The sequence below is a fragment of the Hibiscus syriacus genome, unplaced genomic scaffold (genome assembly GCF_006381635.1).
Source record: "Hibiscus syriacus cultivar Baekdansim isolate YM2019G1 unplaced genomic scaffold, ASM638163v2 tig00111234_pilon, whole genome shotgun sequence".
Classification (NCBI taxonomy): domain Eukaryota; kingdom Viridiplantae; phylum Streptophyta; class Magnoliopsida; order Malvales; family Malvaceae; genus Hibiscus; species Hibiscus syriacus.
The window spans coordinates 200,779-214,450 of record NW_024063028.1 but is presented as its reverse complement, the minus strand read 5'-3'; the positions used below and the strand labels follow the sequence as shown (position 1 = coordinate 214,450).

General features: G+C 31.9%; 2 protein-coding genes across 2 annotated transcripts; one reads left to right on the top strand and one right to left on the bottom strand.

Annotated features, from left to right (window-relative positions):
- Positions 1-493: 493 nt before the first annotated feature.
- On the bottom strand, positions 494-3,832 carry LOC120156655 (probable chlorophyll(ide) b reductase NYC1, chloroplastic). Its single transcript, XM_039167950.1, has 10 exons — positions 3,414-3,832; positions 3,217-3,295; positions 2,883-3,018; positions 2,695-2,769; positions 2,402-2,594; positions 2,055-2,123; positions 1,843-1,982; positions 1,552-1,674; positions 1,171-1,363; positions 494-797 (listed from the first exon to the last, which is right to left on the bottom strand). The coding sequence occupies exons 1-10, from the start codon at positions 3,795-3,797 to the stop codon at positions 612-614; spliced, it is 1,578 nt and encodes a 525-aa protein (XP_039023881.1). The 5' UTR covers positions 3,798-3,832; the 3' UTR covers positions 494-611.
- Positions 3,833-8,044: 4,212 nt separating this feature from the next.
- Positions 8,045-8,555, top strand: LOC120156687 (transcription repressor OFP8-like). The gene is made up of 2 exons (XM_039167975.1): positions 8,045-8,410; positions 8,463-8,555. Exons 1-2 carry the CDS (start codon positions 8,045-8,047, stop codon positions 8,553-8,555), a joined length of 459 nt encoding a protein of 152 aa, XP_039023906.1.
- Positions 8,556-13,672: the final 5,117 nt, after the last annotated feature.

Genomic DNA, 13,672 nt, shown 5'->3' with positions numbered 1-13,672 from the left:
CAACTCACTTTCTCCTTATGCACCTCCCCATTATTGGGATTTAAAATAAGAATAACATAAAAAAGGAACAAATCGAAAGTTTAGTAAAACAATTAAAAATTTGAACTTTGTTAACAAAACATGAGTGAAAAGAAAGTTTGATGGTGATATTTATAATTTACCCATATTTTAATGTCAACTTTTTACCATGTTTTCAGAACCGGACCGGTTAGCGAACCGGTCATGCTACCAGTTCACTGGTTCAACCGGTCGAACCGGTCCGACCGGTCGAAAGAACCGGACGACATCATAATTATTTAAAAAATTAAATAAAAATACCAAAATATTAATAAAAATAATTTTTATATCACAAGTCATTCAAGCAAGTCATAACATATATAAGTTAAAAATATAAAATCAAGTGAAACAAAATGATTCAAATTAACTACAACATAATATTTAAGGTAAAACATATAAATAATAAATATAATTATATAAGTCTGCTACATTGATGAATTCTCCAAATTGTTGGATGTATGCATGTCCTGAGAGGTTGCAGGCGGAAAAACCAACCATACAACGGCTATTCAGCATTTAGAATCGTGCTTTTGTTCATACGGTAGTCGCTTTTCTCAGGTGCCGGGAAAGGCGCTGCTCGTGCTAGAAAGGATAATGAAGGCACAAACAACTGAAAGTGAGAACACAGACACCCAAGTGTTTTCTGTGTACATATCCATTGCATCTGTGAATGAGAAACGTGTACGGTTTTCAGCCCAGTTTCGAATACGGTCTGCCTCTGCTGCGTATAAGGCCCTACCCTGCATATACACATATTTGCCTTCAATTTTAGAGAAATGGGGAAGAGGGAAAGGATCAAATGTCCCGAAAGTAAAAGCCAGAAACCGAGATTACAACAACAGACCATGCAGGCTTCGCGGAGTAGCCTACTTGGTGATTGCTGACTGTATTTAACTATAAAATGGAATTTTACATTAATGAGGCTGGCTTTAGGGAGAGCCTCTTTAAGAGGTTAAAGATTGAATTCTCTTTTAACAACGTAGGTGATTTAATGAATCTTCGGAGCACAAATTTGCAGTTGAGACATTCCGTAACCGCAGGATGCCACTTTGTTATAATGATTGCAACTATGTAATAAGCGTTATTTATTTTCTGCCAAAGAATCAAAAGTACCTGTTCATCAAACCAGCGACCTTGTCGGAGCCAGGCGGTGACTAAAGCTAGTAATATTCGAGGTGGGGTCAAGTAGTTGATGGCCTTCCCAGTCCCCTTCACAACCCGCAATCGTGGAACAAGACTTCTAGCAACGGTTTCAGGAAGCTCACAGATGATATTAAACATCTGCTTATTCTTTAAGGTCGAGCCACTGCAAAAGAGCAAAACAATTATCGAACAGTGCATCAAGTTCTCCAATCATGCAAAACAAAAAAAGACGGGGTGACACTCGTCGCTTAATAAAAATCGGAGCAGCCATGTCTCTAGTGTTTACATAGTCAAATTACACATTGAAAGAGGTACACAGATAGTTTAGATGAGCTGAGAATGCCAACATACCTTAAGAGCAGCTCAGTGAGGACCATGCCGGGAGATGCAGTATGGATTCCAACTTTAGAACGTCTGCACTCCTTCAGAAGTGATACATGAAGCTGCCTAAGACCACACTTAGTCGAACCGTATCTGGAAGTTTGAGAAGATAAAAAGATAAATCCGATTAATCATCACTCTTAACTAATGTAACAACTTCAGAACATCACAAGTTTTTTAATGTTTTGTTGAATTAAATTTCCAAAAGTGTCGTTCCTGCAAGATATCAGTATCCAACAGTAACAGATAATGACAACTTACACAGAAGTCAAAGGAGTGCTAGATCCCCCGGAACCTGCTCCGTCCATGTTAAAAATGTGGCCCACCTTTGTCTGGTTTTTCATGATGCGCATAGCTTCCCGAGTGCAGAGAATAGAACCGATAAGATTTGTTGCGACAATCTATCACATAATTAGATGGTCAGAGAAAAGCTACTGCCATTTTGTTTAACCATACATAACATATAAAAATACCTGTCTAATATCTTCATCGCTGAACTGTAGCAGCGGTCTAAAACCTTTGTTAGTGCCAGCATTATTTACCTGACAAGTAAATGTTATACATCAAGTTCTCATGAACGGAATTGTAGTTGGACGTTAGGAGAAATTTTCTTTTGCAGTTCAAGAATATACTAGGCGTGAGACTATTATCGAGAATACTTCAGATAAGGTCATTCAACTTGGTCCGAAGTGACCTCACACCATTCCCCCAAAACATCAACAAACTAACATGACACGGCAGTTCATCTCATATGAATGTGTTTGCGTGGCAAGCAAGAGAGAGACAGGGGGAACTTACAAACTTCAAGCTGCATACTTACCCAAATGTCAACAGATCCAAGTTCAATGACGGCGAAGTTGGCTAATTTTTCAACATCACTAGGATCACAAACATCACATGCTATGCCGACCACTTTTGCTTGTCCCATATTCTTGCTAAATGAACCACCTGCAGACATACCTTCCCTGAGGTTTTCCTCGAGTTCTTTGACAGTCACACGAACAGACTCAGGACTGCCTTCACAAGAACCAGTGAAGACAAGATGTTGTGAGAACTTTACTGACGAATATTGCATATAAATTATCATAAATTGGGGATGATTTCGTACTCCACCTGCGAGAAGTAACAACCACACGATCTCCTGAAAGAAGAAATTCTCGAGCAAGTGCTTTTCCCAGTCCCCTTGTGCTACATTAGGCCAGTCAAAAACACAAAATCACAAAATCACAATAGAAAACATAAGTTTTCTGCATAAAATTTTGTTTAGAAATCAAACATCATGGGAAAACCATATATTGTACCTTCCAGTTATGACAACATTTCTTGGACCGGCTCGACAGTGTTCATCTAGAACCATATTAGCACCGATCATGGTTCCAATGATAATCCCTCCAAGCCAGCTATACCAAATCAATGCATTCATATGACTGTCTCCACCTACAGAAACGAACTTCCATAGATGAATAGGCATCTAATCAGGTATAGATAGAGGGTCGCTCCTTGGAAATTTTAAATTCCCTTATAATTTAATTATTTCCTTTGATAATATAAAATTCTTACCCATAACATAAAATCCTTAGTCTGTCTTTACATCTAAATATATCCCCAACTATACAACGATGTAAATTGGCTAACCTGACAGCTGAAAACCAGTCAAAAGTATCACTCCAGTGCTCATCATGGTCACTATATATCTTCCTATTTGCATAGATATCTGGTTCATGAGCGAAACAGAAAGGTTCAATCCAAGTTAACTTGAATTACATAGAGCAAACGTCAAAAGGGAGCTAACAAACAGAGAAATTCACTTTAAAACTATATATATAACTCACCGAAGAGAAAACTCCCTCAACTTTAGCTACAGCTTTTTCATATTCATCTTGAGATCGAGAACCGAATCTACTAACCCCAAAAACTGCAGATTTCAAAGATTTCCAAAACCCATCTCCTGTTTCCAACTTCACTTCATTTTCCATCAAAATCACATGTTTTCCCTCACTTTCCATCTCTTTCTCGTCCACTTCTTCCCCTCCATCGTCTCTCCTAAATGACCGACACCTTTGTACGTACACACCATAAGAGTTTCTCGTTATGACGGGCAACAGTAGAAAACGACTCCGTTTAATCCAGTTCCGCCGTTGTTCCTTGAAAGAAAACGGTTGGTCTTTCAGGAAACTACGTAAATGAAGCTTTGTCACTGCAGCCATTTTTGACATAGATTGAAACTAAAAGGGAAAAATATAGAATCTTTAAACAGTACTTCTTCTTCTCCAACTTTATCGGCAAGGAAAGAATTAAAAAGAACCTTCCTTCCGATGATTATTTTCTCGTGTTAATTTGTCTTTCCAGGCAGAGGAGCGTGATGACCACACGTTAGGCAAAACCTAATCTGCTGTCCTTTAGAGCGACACGTGGCGTTATGGGTCGGTATTTTCGTTGTCGTGTTAGTTTGGAGGGTGACGCTCTTACGCCTTGTATTTTCAGACTTTTATTATTGGGTAAATCATACGTTTAGATCACTCGCCTCTTATTTTTGTTGTGATGTTGGTTTTATTATCGAGTTTAGTCTATTTCTTAAATATAAATATAAAGATTTATAGTGATTGTAAAATAATATTTAATTTAAAAAAAATTAATTATTTATTAATAAATGTTTAAACATTTACAGATATCATATTTTAAAAAAAATTATAATTATTCTTTTAATTATTAAAATAGTTTAATTCATGGGCCTGTAAATAAATTGAATATTTACTGAACCGTTCGTGAACAGTTCAGCGGGAATTTCATTTATTTATTAAAAGAATTAACATGAATAGGATTTTGTGTTCGTTTAATTAAATAAACGAACACGAACAGAGGGTTCGTTCGTTCATTTACGTTCGTGAATGTTCAGTAATATGTTCGTTTATGTGCGTTCATTTATGTTTAGTCCAATCTCTCTAGACTTATTTAAAATATCAAAATGAATTTTAATATGATACCCATAAATATTTTAAAATTCTATTAATTTAAATAAAATTAAAAAAAGTCCAAAACAATTAAATAAAATATAATCCTAAAATTGTTAGGAAAGAAAAAAAATCTATTTTCATTTATTGTGTTCATTTACGTTTTTTTCGTTTGTGTTCGTTTGCATCTGTTCGTTCATTTATGTTCGTCTATCATTTAAATGAACGAACATGAACAAACTACATTCCTTAACGAACGAACACGAACAATAAATTTTTTGTTCGTTAATGTTTGTGTTTGTTCATTTGTTCGGTTAAAGTTAAATGAATGAACATATACATATCTCATATTTGTTCGGTTCGTTTACCGGCCTATTAATTCATGTTGGTATAATATCTTTTGTATATTCGTAAGTGCTCTTTTATCTCTCCTTATCACTTTTATCTCATGATATCTTATAAATTATTAACGTGAGAAAAAATAATAGATGAATTAATATAAATAAGACTAAGATTTAGGTATTTAATTTTGTAAATAAAGTATTGCATTGATATTTAGAATTATATTAATAATTCGGTATATAAACTATAAGTGTAAAAGTAAAAATAAATAATAATTCTAATTACTACAGATGATAAAATTTATCTAATAAATGTAAACTCATTATAACATTGTTTTTTTACGTGATTGTTAAATTAATATTTATACTTTAAATATCACTTTAATAAATTCAACAGGAGAATTATAATATATTTTTTAAATATAATAAAGATTTCATTGCCAATAACATCAATAATAATATCATGTTTAATATATTTTGATCCATCAAGTTAAAGGTAACAATGATTGATCCTCAACAAAGCTTAATGCATAAATGTGTGAGTCACTCGGGTTGTCTCTCATTTGACATAAAGCACCGTAAGATCAAGTGGTTCATTGAACAAAGAACGAGACTCGTTGAGTATCAATCCGATCATCGAGATGTCTGATTATGTATTGGTCAGGCGGTTCACAATAAATATTGCATCTCCTTCCATCGTGGCGTGTTGTCAACCATTTTCGTACGACATTCTCAATCCCTCGGTGAAAGCATGGGCTTCGATTGTTTCAACGAGTGTGGTCCATCCAGCTTTCGAGTGATCCCACCTACCACCGTGCCATGGTGGTCCCTTGCAACTACGCCGTAAGCCGCAGCTTCGGTGGACGCCATGAAAGTTCCATCAACATTGATTTTGATTTACTTCTTCATCGGTTTGTTCTAGTGTTTCCTCCGACATGTGCATGCCACTTGGGGCATGAGTTTAGACAGTCCTCCTAAGGCTTCTTTGTAATTAGCTAGTAGTTAATATTTTTAAAATTTTGACTTCTTTTTAGTTACAATTTTAAATATTATGTATAAAATTAAGAGTTAAGTATACTTCAGGTATGAATAGGGTAATTAACCCAAATCAAGTCTAACGTAAAAGTCTATCTAATATTGAGTAAAAATATATACCGCTGGTTTTAACTTTCAAATATGGAAATTTACAGGGTGACAAAATATGTGTATCGCTGTGGTAGCTTCTAGCATTAAACACCGAAAAGATGCTAATATTATCAGATTTGTCCTCTATGTTTTGGAATTATTATTTTAAAGTATTTGATTTTTATGTCAAATACATAGTAGGAGTTAATAGTAACATAGTTTTTTTAAAGTATAATCACTAGTATTAATCTATTAATTCGATTAATACATATGGAGTATTGTAAAGATGAGAGTGAATTTCTCAACCCAATTTATTGAATCTCTAACCTTATTTAATTGATCTAATACCTCATCCTACTAGATCAACTGATTTTTAGTTAATAGTAACCTAGTTTGCTAAAATGTTAAAATTGATATAAATTTCTACTTAATTATTTTTAAAAAATTCAATAATTTTAAATTAAAATAATATTTTTTTATAAAAAAATTATCACAAATCAAAAAATTCTTATTAAAATCTCAAATTATAGAAATTTATTGATTTTATTTAATGAAATTTATGGCTCTACCGTGGTATAGCCTTATCAAATGCAAGTGAAATTCAAATTGAGTAATTAAACTTTTAGTTGGCTTAGCGAATTTAATTTTTTTTTTAAAAAAAAAGGTAATAACAGAGTTGGCGGATTTGATTTTCATCATTATTTAATATCAATAATATCAAATGACATCGGTGATTAAAAGATTGTTGTTATCTTTTAAGGTATTGGATTCGAGCATCGTCTATGCTAGAGTACGCTCGTTCATTGTCAAATGATTAAAAATCTTTGAATATATATTACCTCGTATTCACCTCAATTTTTTTTAAAAAAATATCACTAGATATTAATTAATGTATAAAGTAACTCTTAATCCCTAAACTAAACAATATTTCTTAATTTGGTACTTGAATTTTGATTCATATTAGGACTTAAATTTGATTATATTTTTCAACTTGATCCATGAACTTTTCTTCTACCCACATTCTTAAAACTTAGCATTTTTTTTTTCAATTTGGTCCTTTAACTTGGATTCCATTAAGGACAAGAACTGAGTCGAGATGAAATTTTAAAAAGGGCTAATTATAAAATTCAATAAAATAAAATTTATGGTCTAGATGTTAAATATATCGATTAAAAATTCAAAACTATGGGTGGATAGTGTCTATTTTGACTAATTCTAAAAATGGATAAGAATTTAAAAAAATATTTTAAAAAATAAACTTAATTTATATAATTTTAAATTAATATTAACTTAACAAATATTTAAATATAAAAAATAAAGAAATAAACCAAACATTTAAAAATAATTAAATCCAAAATTCTAGAGAGGCAGAGCACCTTCCACACCACAGTTATCTTCGTCGTTGATCAAGGACTAAAATGTATGATAGATTGTAATTTTAAGGACTAATTTAAGAAAAGTATAGAGTTTAAGAATTAAATATTCAAGTTATCCAATTAATTAATGATTAAAACATTTTTGACTTCATGAAAAAGTAATTGAAAAAGTGTTGTCGTTAATCCAAAATTTCTATAGATAAGGACAAAGAAATGGACGAAAACGAACAACAGAAAAATTCAATCATACAACTCAGTAAAAATAATAATATTATTATAAAATCATTTCAACATTCGATTTTCTAATCTATATATATATATATATATATATATATAAGATTTGTTTGTTCGTTTCACAGACTGCCGCTCTCCCTTTAAAAAAAACAAAATTCTCAGTTCGCGGCGATGGAAAATCGATTCAAGCTCCGAATCTCTCGCATATTCCGGACCTCGTTTAGCTCGTGCTGGACCCGGAACGTTTCCGACGTCGCTGAAAAAGTTGTTTTGTCACTTGAAAACCACAAGTTCCAGTCGTTAAAGCCGTCGTCGTCGTCGTCGCAACCACCTAAGGATCGATTCTTACCTTCTTATACGAGAAAAGAAGAGCTCGGCTATAAACAAGAAGAAGAAAAGGTTTCACGTCAAACGCAATAATACGTCGTTTAATTCCATGTTCTTCGACTCATCTTATCACGAAAGTGTTAATTACGGTGGCCGTAGCCGTGGGTGGTGGTGGTTTGGCAGCGAAGATGAAGCCGAGACTCTTTTCTCTTCAAGGACTCTCTCGTCATCGGAGTGGCAGCAACATCGTGATCACCGGAGAAAGCACAACGCTAGCCGGAGAAGAGCTAAGAGCGGGAATAAAGTAAAAGACAGCTTTTCCGTGATGAAAAATCCCGATGATCCCTACACTGATTTCAGGGCATCGATGGTGGAGATGATCGTTGAGAGAGAGATATTTGAAGCTAAAGAATCGGAACAACTGTTGCAGTGTTACTTGTTAAACTCTCATCACCATCATAGGGTTATCTTCGAGGTTTTTACAGAGATTTGTAAGACATTGTTCTCAAACTGGTCTTAAAATGCAGAACGACAACTCGACAAGAACAAGAGGTAAACTCTTTCACTTTGTTTGTCTTCTGCATGCTCTTGAGCATGGTTTTCATAACCGGACCGGTTAGCGAACCGATCATGCTATCGGTTCACTGGTTCAACCGATCGAATCAGTCTGACTGATCGGAAAAACCGGACAACATCATAATTATTTAAAAAATTAAATAAAAATACCAAAAATATTTAATAAAAAATAATTTTTTATATCACAAGTCATATTCAAAACAAGTCATAACATATATAAGTTAAAAACCATAAAATCAAGTAAAACAAAATGATTCAAATTAACTACAACATAATAATTAAGTTAAAACATATTAAATAATAAATATAACTATAATTAAAAAATAAATTTGGGGCTAAAAAATCATAACAAAATGATATTGTTTGGTTTAATTTTTTTTAAAAACAATCTCACATGGTTAAGAAACATAGAAGAGCATACCAAAAGTCTAAAGAGTAAAAATATGATAACAAAATAATCTCACATAGCTAAGAAACATAGAAGTGCATCCCAACCAACTTCTATAAATAATAGAGGTGATTTGACATTTAAAATCATGGAGCCTTTTGGTGAGCATTGAGTGAACTATTATTTCACTTCAATCAAGCTCCAATTTTAGGCTTCAATCGAACTTCTAAATTTTTTTTGAGTTCAAGCCTTTTCGAGTTTAAGTTTCAATATTATATTTCGAGTTCAAGTTGAACTTGATAATTTTTAGCTCGTGAGTTTGGGTCGAGTTGAGCTTACTTTTAAAGTTTTAAAGTTCGAGTTGAGCTCAACAATACTCGAGTTCGACTTGGCTCGTTTAACAAACGACGTTGTTTGGTTTAATTTTTTTTTTTAAAACAAAATTAGCGGTTTTTCCCGGTTTTTAGCCGGCCCGGTTTGAACGGTTCAGCGGTTCCGACCGGTTCACTAATAGCGGTTTAACCAGTGTAGATTGAACCGGACTAGACAGTGGTTCCCGAATCAACCGGTCCCGGTTTCAAAACAATGCTCTTGAGAAACTTAGCTGCAGTTGTAGTTTTTTTAGGGTTATAACTCTTATTAACGTTGAAATGAGATTAACTTTGATCCATATCCATACTGTTTTTATCATCTTCTAACATGAATTTGATTGTCATGCAGTTTTTTGTCTCCACGAAATTTTATTAAGAACATGTCATATTAAATTTTATTCAGAAACATTAAACATTTATTTGGGGGTTTTGAAAATTATAAACATAAAGCATCAAACTTTGAAATTATAAAGTGAATGGGTAAAGATTCTTGCATGGATGGATCATTGTGAACCTTCTAACCAAAGTCTTCCAAGAAAAATTCAATTTGATGGTTTGCAAAAGAAGAAACAACATATCCCACCCGGCTCCCCTGTCATAAATCAAATACAATTTTGTTCTCTATACTTTATAATTTAATATATTTTCAAAAGTCATTAACACGTGTCAAAATTAAAAAAAATATATATAAAAATAACATTATCTTATAATTATCTTAAATTAATAAACGAAATACAGAGAATGGGACTTGTGCATTTGGACTTGGATGTGCCCTTTATTTTTTGTTTTGCATTGTTCGTCCGTTGGGCTTGAAAGCTATGCAACATTGCGAGTCCTATTACGTGTAATTACATAAATATAGTATGTTTGATCGACAATTATAATTGCGAGTCCTATTATATTAGGTGTAATTAAAAGTTTTCAATTACACTCTTCAATTCTTGGGAAGTAGGATGAGAAATAATGTAATTACATGTGTAATTATATTCTTTAATTTTATAATTAATATTATTTTTAAAAAAATTATCTGATACACAAATTGGACAAAACTCAGGAGATAATGTGTTGGGAAACTTTATTTCACGAGATAATGCTTTTCTCATATTAATTGTTGAGATAGGACGAATGCTACAGTCCCCGCCATTGGTCGCCAAGTGCTTAGAGATGTTTTGGAAGTCACCATGTATACTAGGCGAGGAAGGAGGACGCACAGATGCCCTGGCGACCAAAGGCTTTCTACAAAATAATTCCTCCTGGATTTTTTGGTGAATAATTGATCCCCAGTCCCTGTACTCTTAAGACTTGTATTTTAGTCTTTCTACTTTAGTCCCAAGAATTTAGATGTTTGATAAATTGAAAACTCGAGCACTGAATAAAGTTTTCAAAACTTAAATATTGAATCCAAATTGTAAAATTTATTTAAAATTAAGTATTATATGTAATCAAGTTAATTGATAAATATAAATTTTAAATGAAATGAAATGAAATGAAATAAAATGACATTTATTAAAAATAAGTGATAAATAAACTCTTCTATATTTATAATTCTCCATATTTTTCATAAAAAAATCATTAGATTAGTTTCTCTTTTAATTATCAAACATATTTTAAAAATTAAATTAGATCGTTGAAAATATTTTAAATGACTAAAATTTTCAAAATATTTTCAGTCAGGGCTTTTAACTACTTAATTATCTGATTTAAAATTAAACTTTTAATTGATAATATTATTAATTAATTTCTACTAAATTTGAAGTGTTCATTATCATTTGAATACTTATTCACTAAATTACAAGTCTTAAGAGTACAGGGACTGGGGAGCAATTATTCACCAAAAAATCCAGGAGCAATTATTTTGTAGAAAGCCTTTGGTCGCCAGGGCATTGTGCGTCCTCCTTCCTCGCCTGGTATACATGGCGACCTCCAAAGCATCTCTGAGCACTTGGCGACCAACGACGGGGACTGTAGCATTCGCCCTATCTCAACAATTAATATGAGAAGAATTATCTCGTGAAATAAAATTTCCCAACACATTATCTCGTGAGTTTTGCCCACAAATTGTGTAGGTTTTAGTTTATACAATCTTCTTTATTTTGGGCTTTAGGATGTCTATTTAAGGGTTTAGGGTTTAAGTACAAGATTTAGATTTTAAGGTTTTAAGGTTTAAGGGTATGAATTATTTATATTTTAATTTCTAAGACTAAAATATATAAGTTGTGTAATAAAAGGTTACATAATTTGCGTATCAAATAATATTTAATTTAAAATTTTAATTTATATAATCATGTAATTATAAATTTTACCATTAAACTTGACATAAGAGGTTAAGATATAAAAATATATTTTAGTTAATATATATTTTAAAAAAAATCAATGTATTTTCTTATAATTATGTTATTGTGTCCAAACATGCAAAAAAGTAAAAGGAAATGGTGGTTTGGATTTTGTTGTTGATAAATTTGAAGTAATTATAAGGTAATATTTGTTCAAATACTCTCTCAACTTTGATAATAACGCTTATATCCATGTACACGGTGCTCGAACCTGAAACCTCAAAGGATACTAACAAATTTCTTAATCCTTAGCTCAAACGATACCCTCCTCTTAAAAATATGGAATGGAAAGTGGTTGCTTTCTTATTGTAATTTGTGAATTTGGGGTTCTTACTATCTTAACTTAAACCCTAAACTCAAATGGAACCCTCTTTTTATGTGGCATTGCAATAAACCCATTGGATATGCTACGTTTCTTTAGCCTCCCCTTTTCTTTAAGCAGAAATTTCTTTAGCCTCTAAGGTTCGAGTTCGAATTCGAATATGGAATGCCTTCTCAAATGAAGTCCGATTTTATTGTTATAGTTTGGGGAATATTGTCCTGGAAAAGGGTAGGTAGCAAAGCCTTTTAGAACTTTAGGGAGCCAAGTTATAGAAGGGGGAAAAAAGGTGCATATTTGACAAGTTTTAATAAAGAAGCGTAGAGTCTAGTCTTGAAATTGAAGAAGCCTTTGAATTTGGAGAGCATGTGGCAATAGACAAAGACTGGTTCCAACCCTAAACAAGACGTGGCAGATTGCACGTGGTTAACCCATCCTTGCACAACAACTCAACTGTCTACATCTTGGTTGCATATTAGACTTGTAGTTCCAGTTGGCTTGTTGGTCGGTTCAACAAGTCGTTCCCCGGTCTCTATCACCGCCGCTATGTCAAGTAAGCACTACCATCCTCTTCCTTTTGTTTTTCTTTAACGTTTTTAGTTAGGAGACTGTAACAATGAATCTTCGAGGTAAATTGTGTGCACTTATCTCATATCCTTCAACTATCCTATGTATTCCATCCGGTTGACATCTAAAATAATATAGGATCCGAACACAAAATATAGTAATTTAATTATTAAATATTTAAATTCAAATTTTGAGGAAACAAATTATAATTTATTTAATATATGAATTTATAAGGACTTAAATTACTATTAGCTCAAACATTTGGAGGGACCTATCCCGCTCCCACTCCCTTAGTTTTATCCATGATAGGATCTACGTCTTAGGATTATATGTATAGGTAAACTAAGTTAAAGAGTCGTCAAATTATTAGTAGAGATAGTTCAATGATTAAAATATAAATTTATTAATAATTGTGTAAATTTTGATGGGAGAAAGGTAAGGATATCATTTTTTTATAGTTCGATAATCAAAACATAAACTTATTAATGGTTGTATAAACTTCGATAGAGAAAAAAATAACTTTTATAGTTTTTTAAAATTAATTTGTAGTAAATACAAGGTACAAGGTAGTATCCGTTCAAAGTAATAAATCTTTTACTAATATAAAAATATAAATTGTTATGTGATCAAAGAATAAAATTTCATGTTAAACTAAATTGAATTACTAATTTTTAAGATAGACTTAAAGCATAATTTGACCTTTTTATCATAGGACCTTATGTTGATCCTATATATATGGGTATTGTTTAATATACAGGATGTACAAAATTTATTTTATATATTATTTATTTTAATTTCAAACTTTAAATTCTAACATCCAAACCATAAATCTTAAACTTTAAACATAAATCATAAAATCTAAAACTCTAATACTAACATTAAATAAAACATGCGACATTAAAAATAAAAATTATAATTCTAAAATCTAAAATACACATTACATGTGTGTATATATCTATGTCCAATCCTAAGGTTTAGATGTTATGTCAATCTTGTAAATATGGGTAAACTACACTAGATGTCATCTCTGATTATTATTAGTAAGCTAATGTTTTCATCATAAAATCATTAAAAAAAATATACAAATAATCATTGATATTATTAAGATTGTAACTTTTTATAACTCTATTATCGAAACTTAAATTTATAAATAATTAAATGATGAGTGATGTAGCTTACCCTA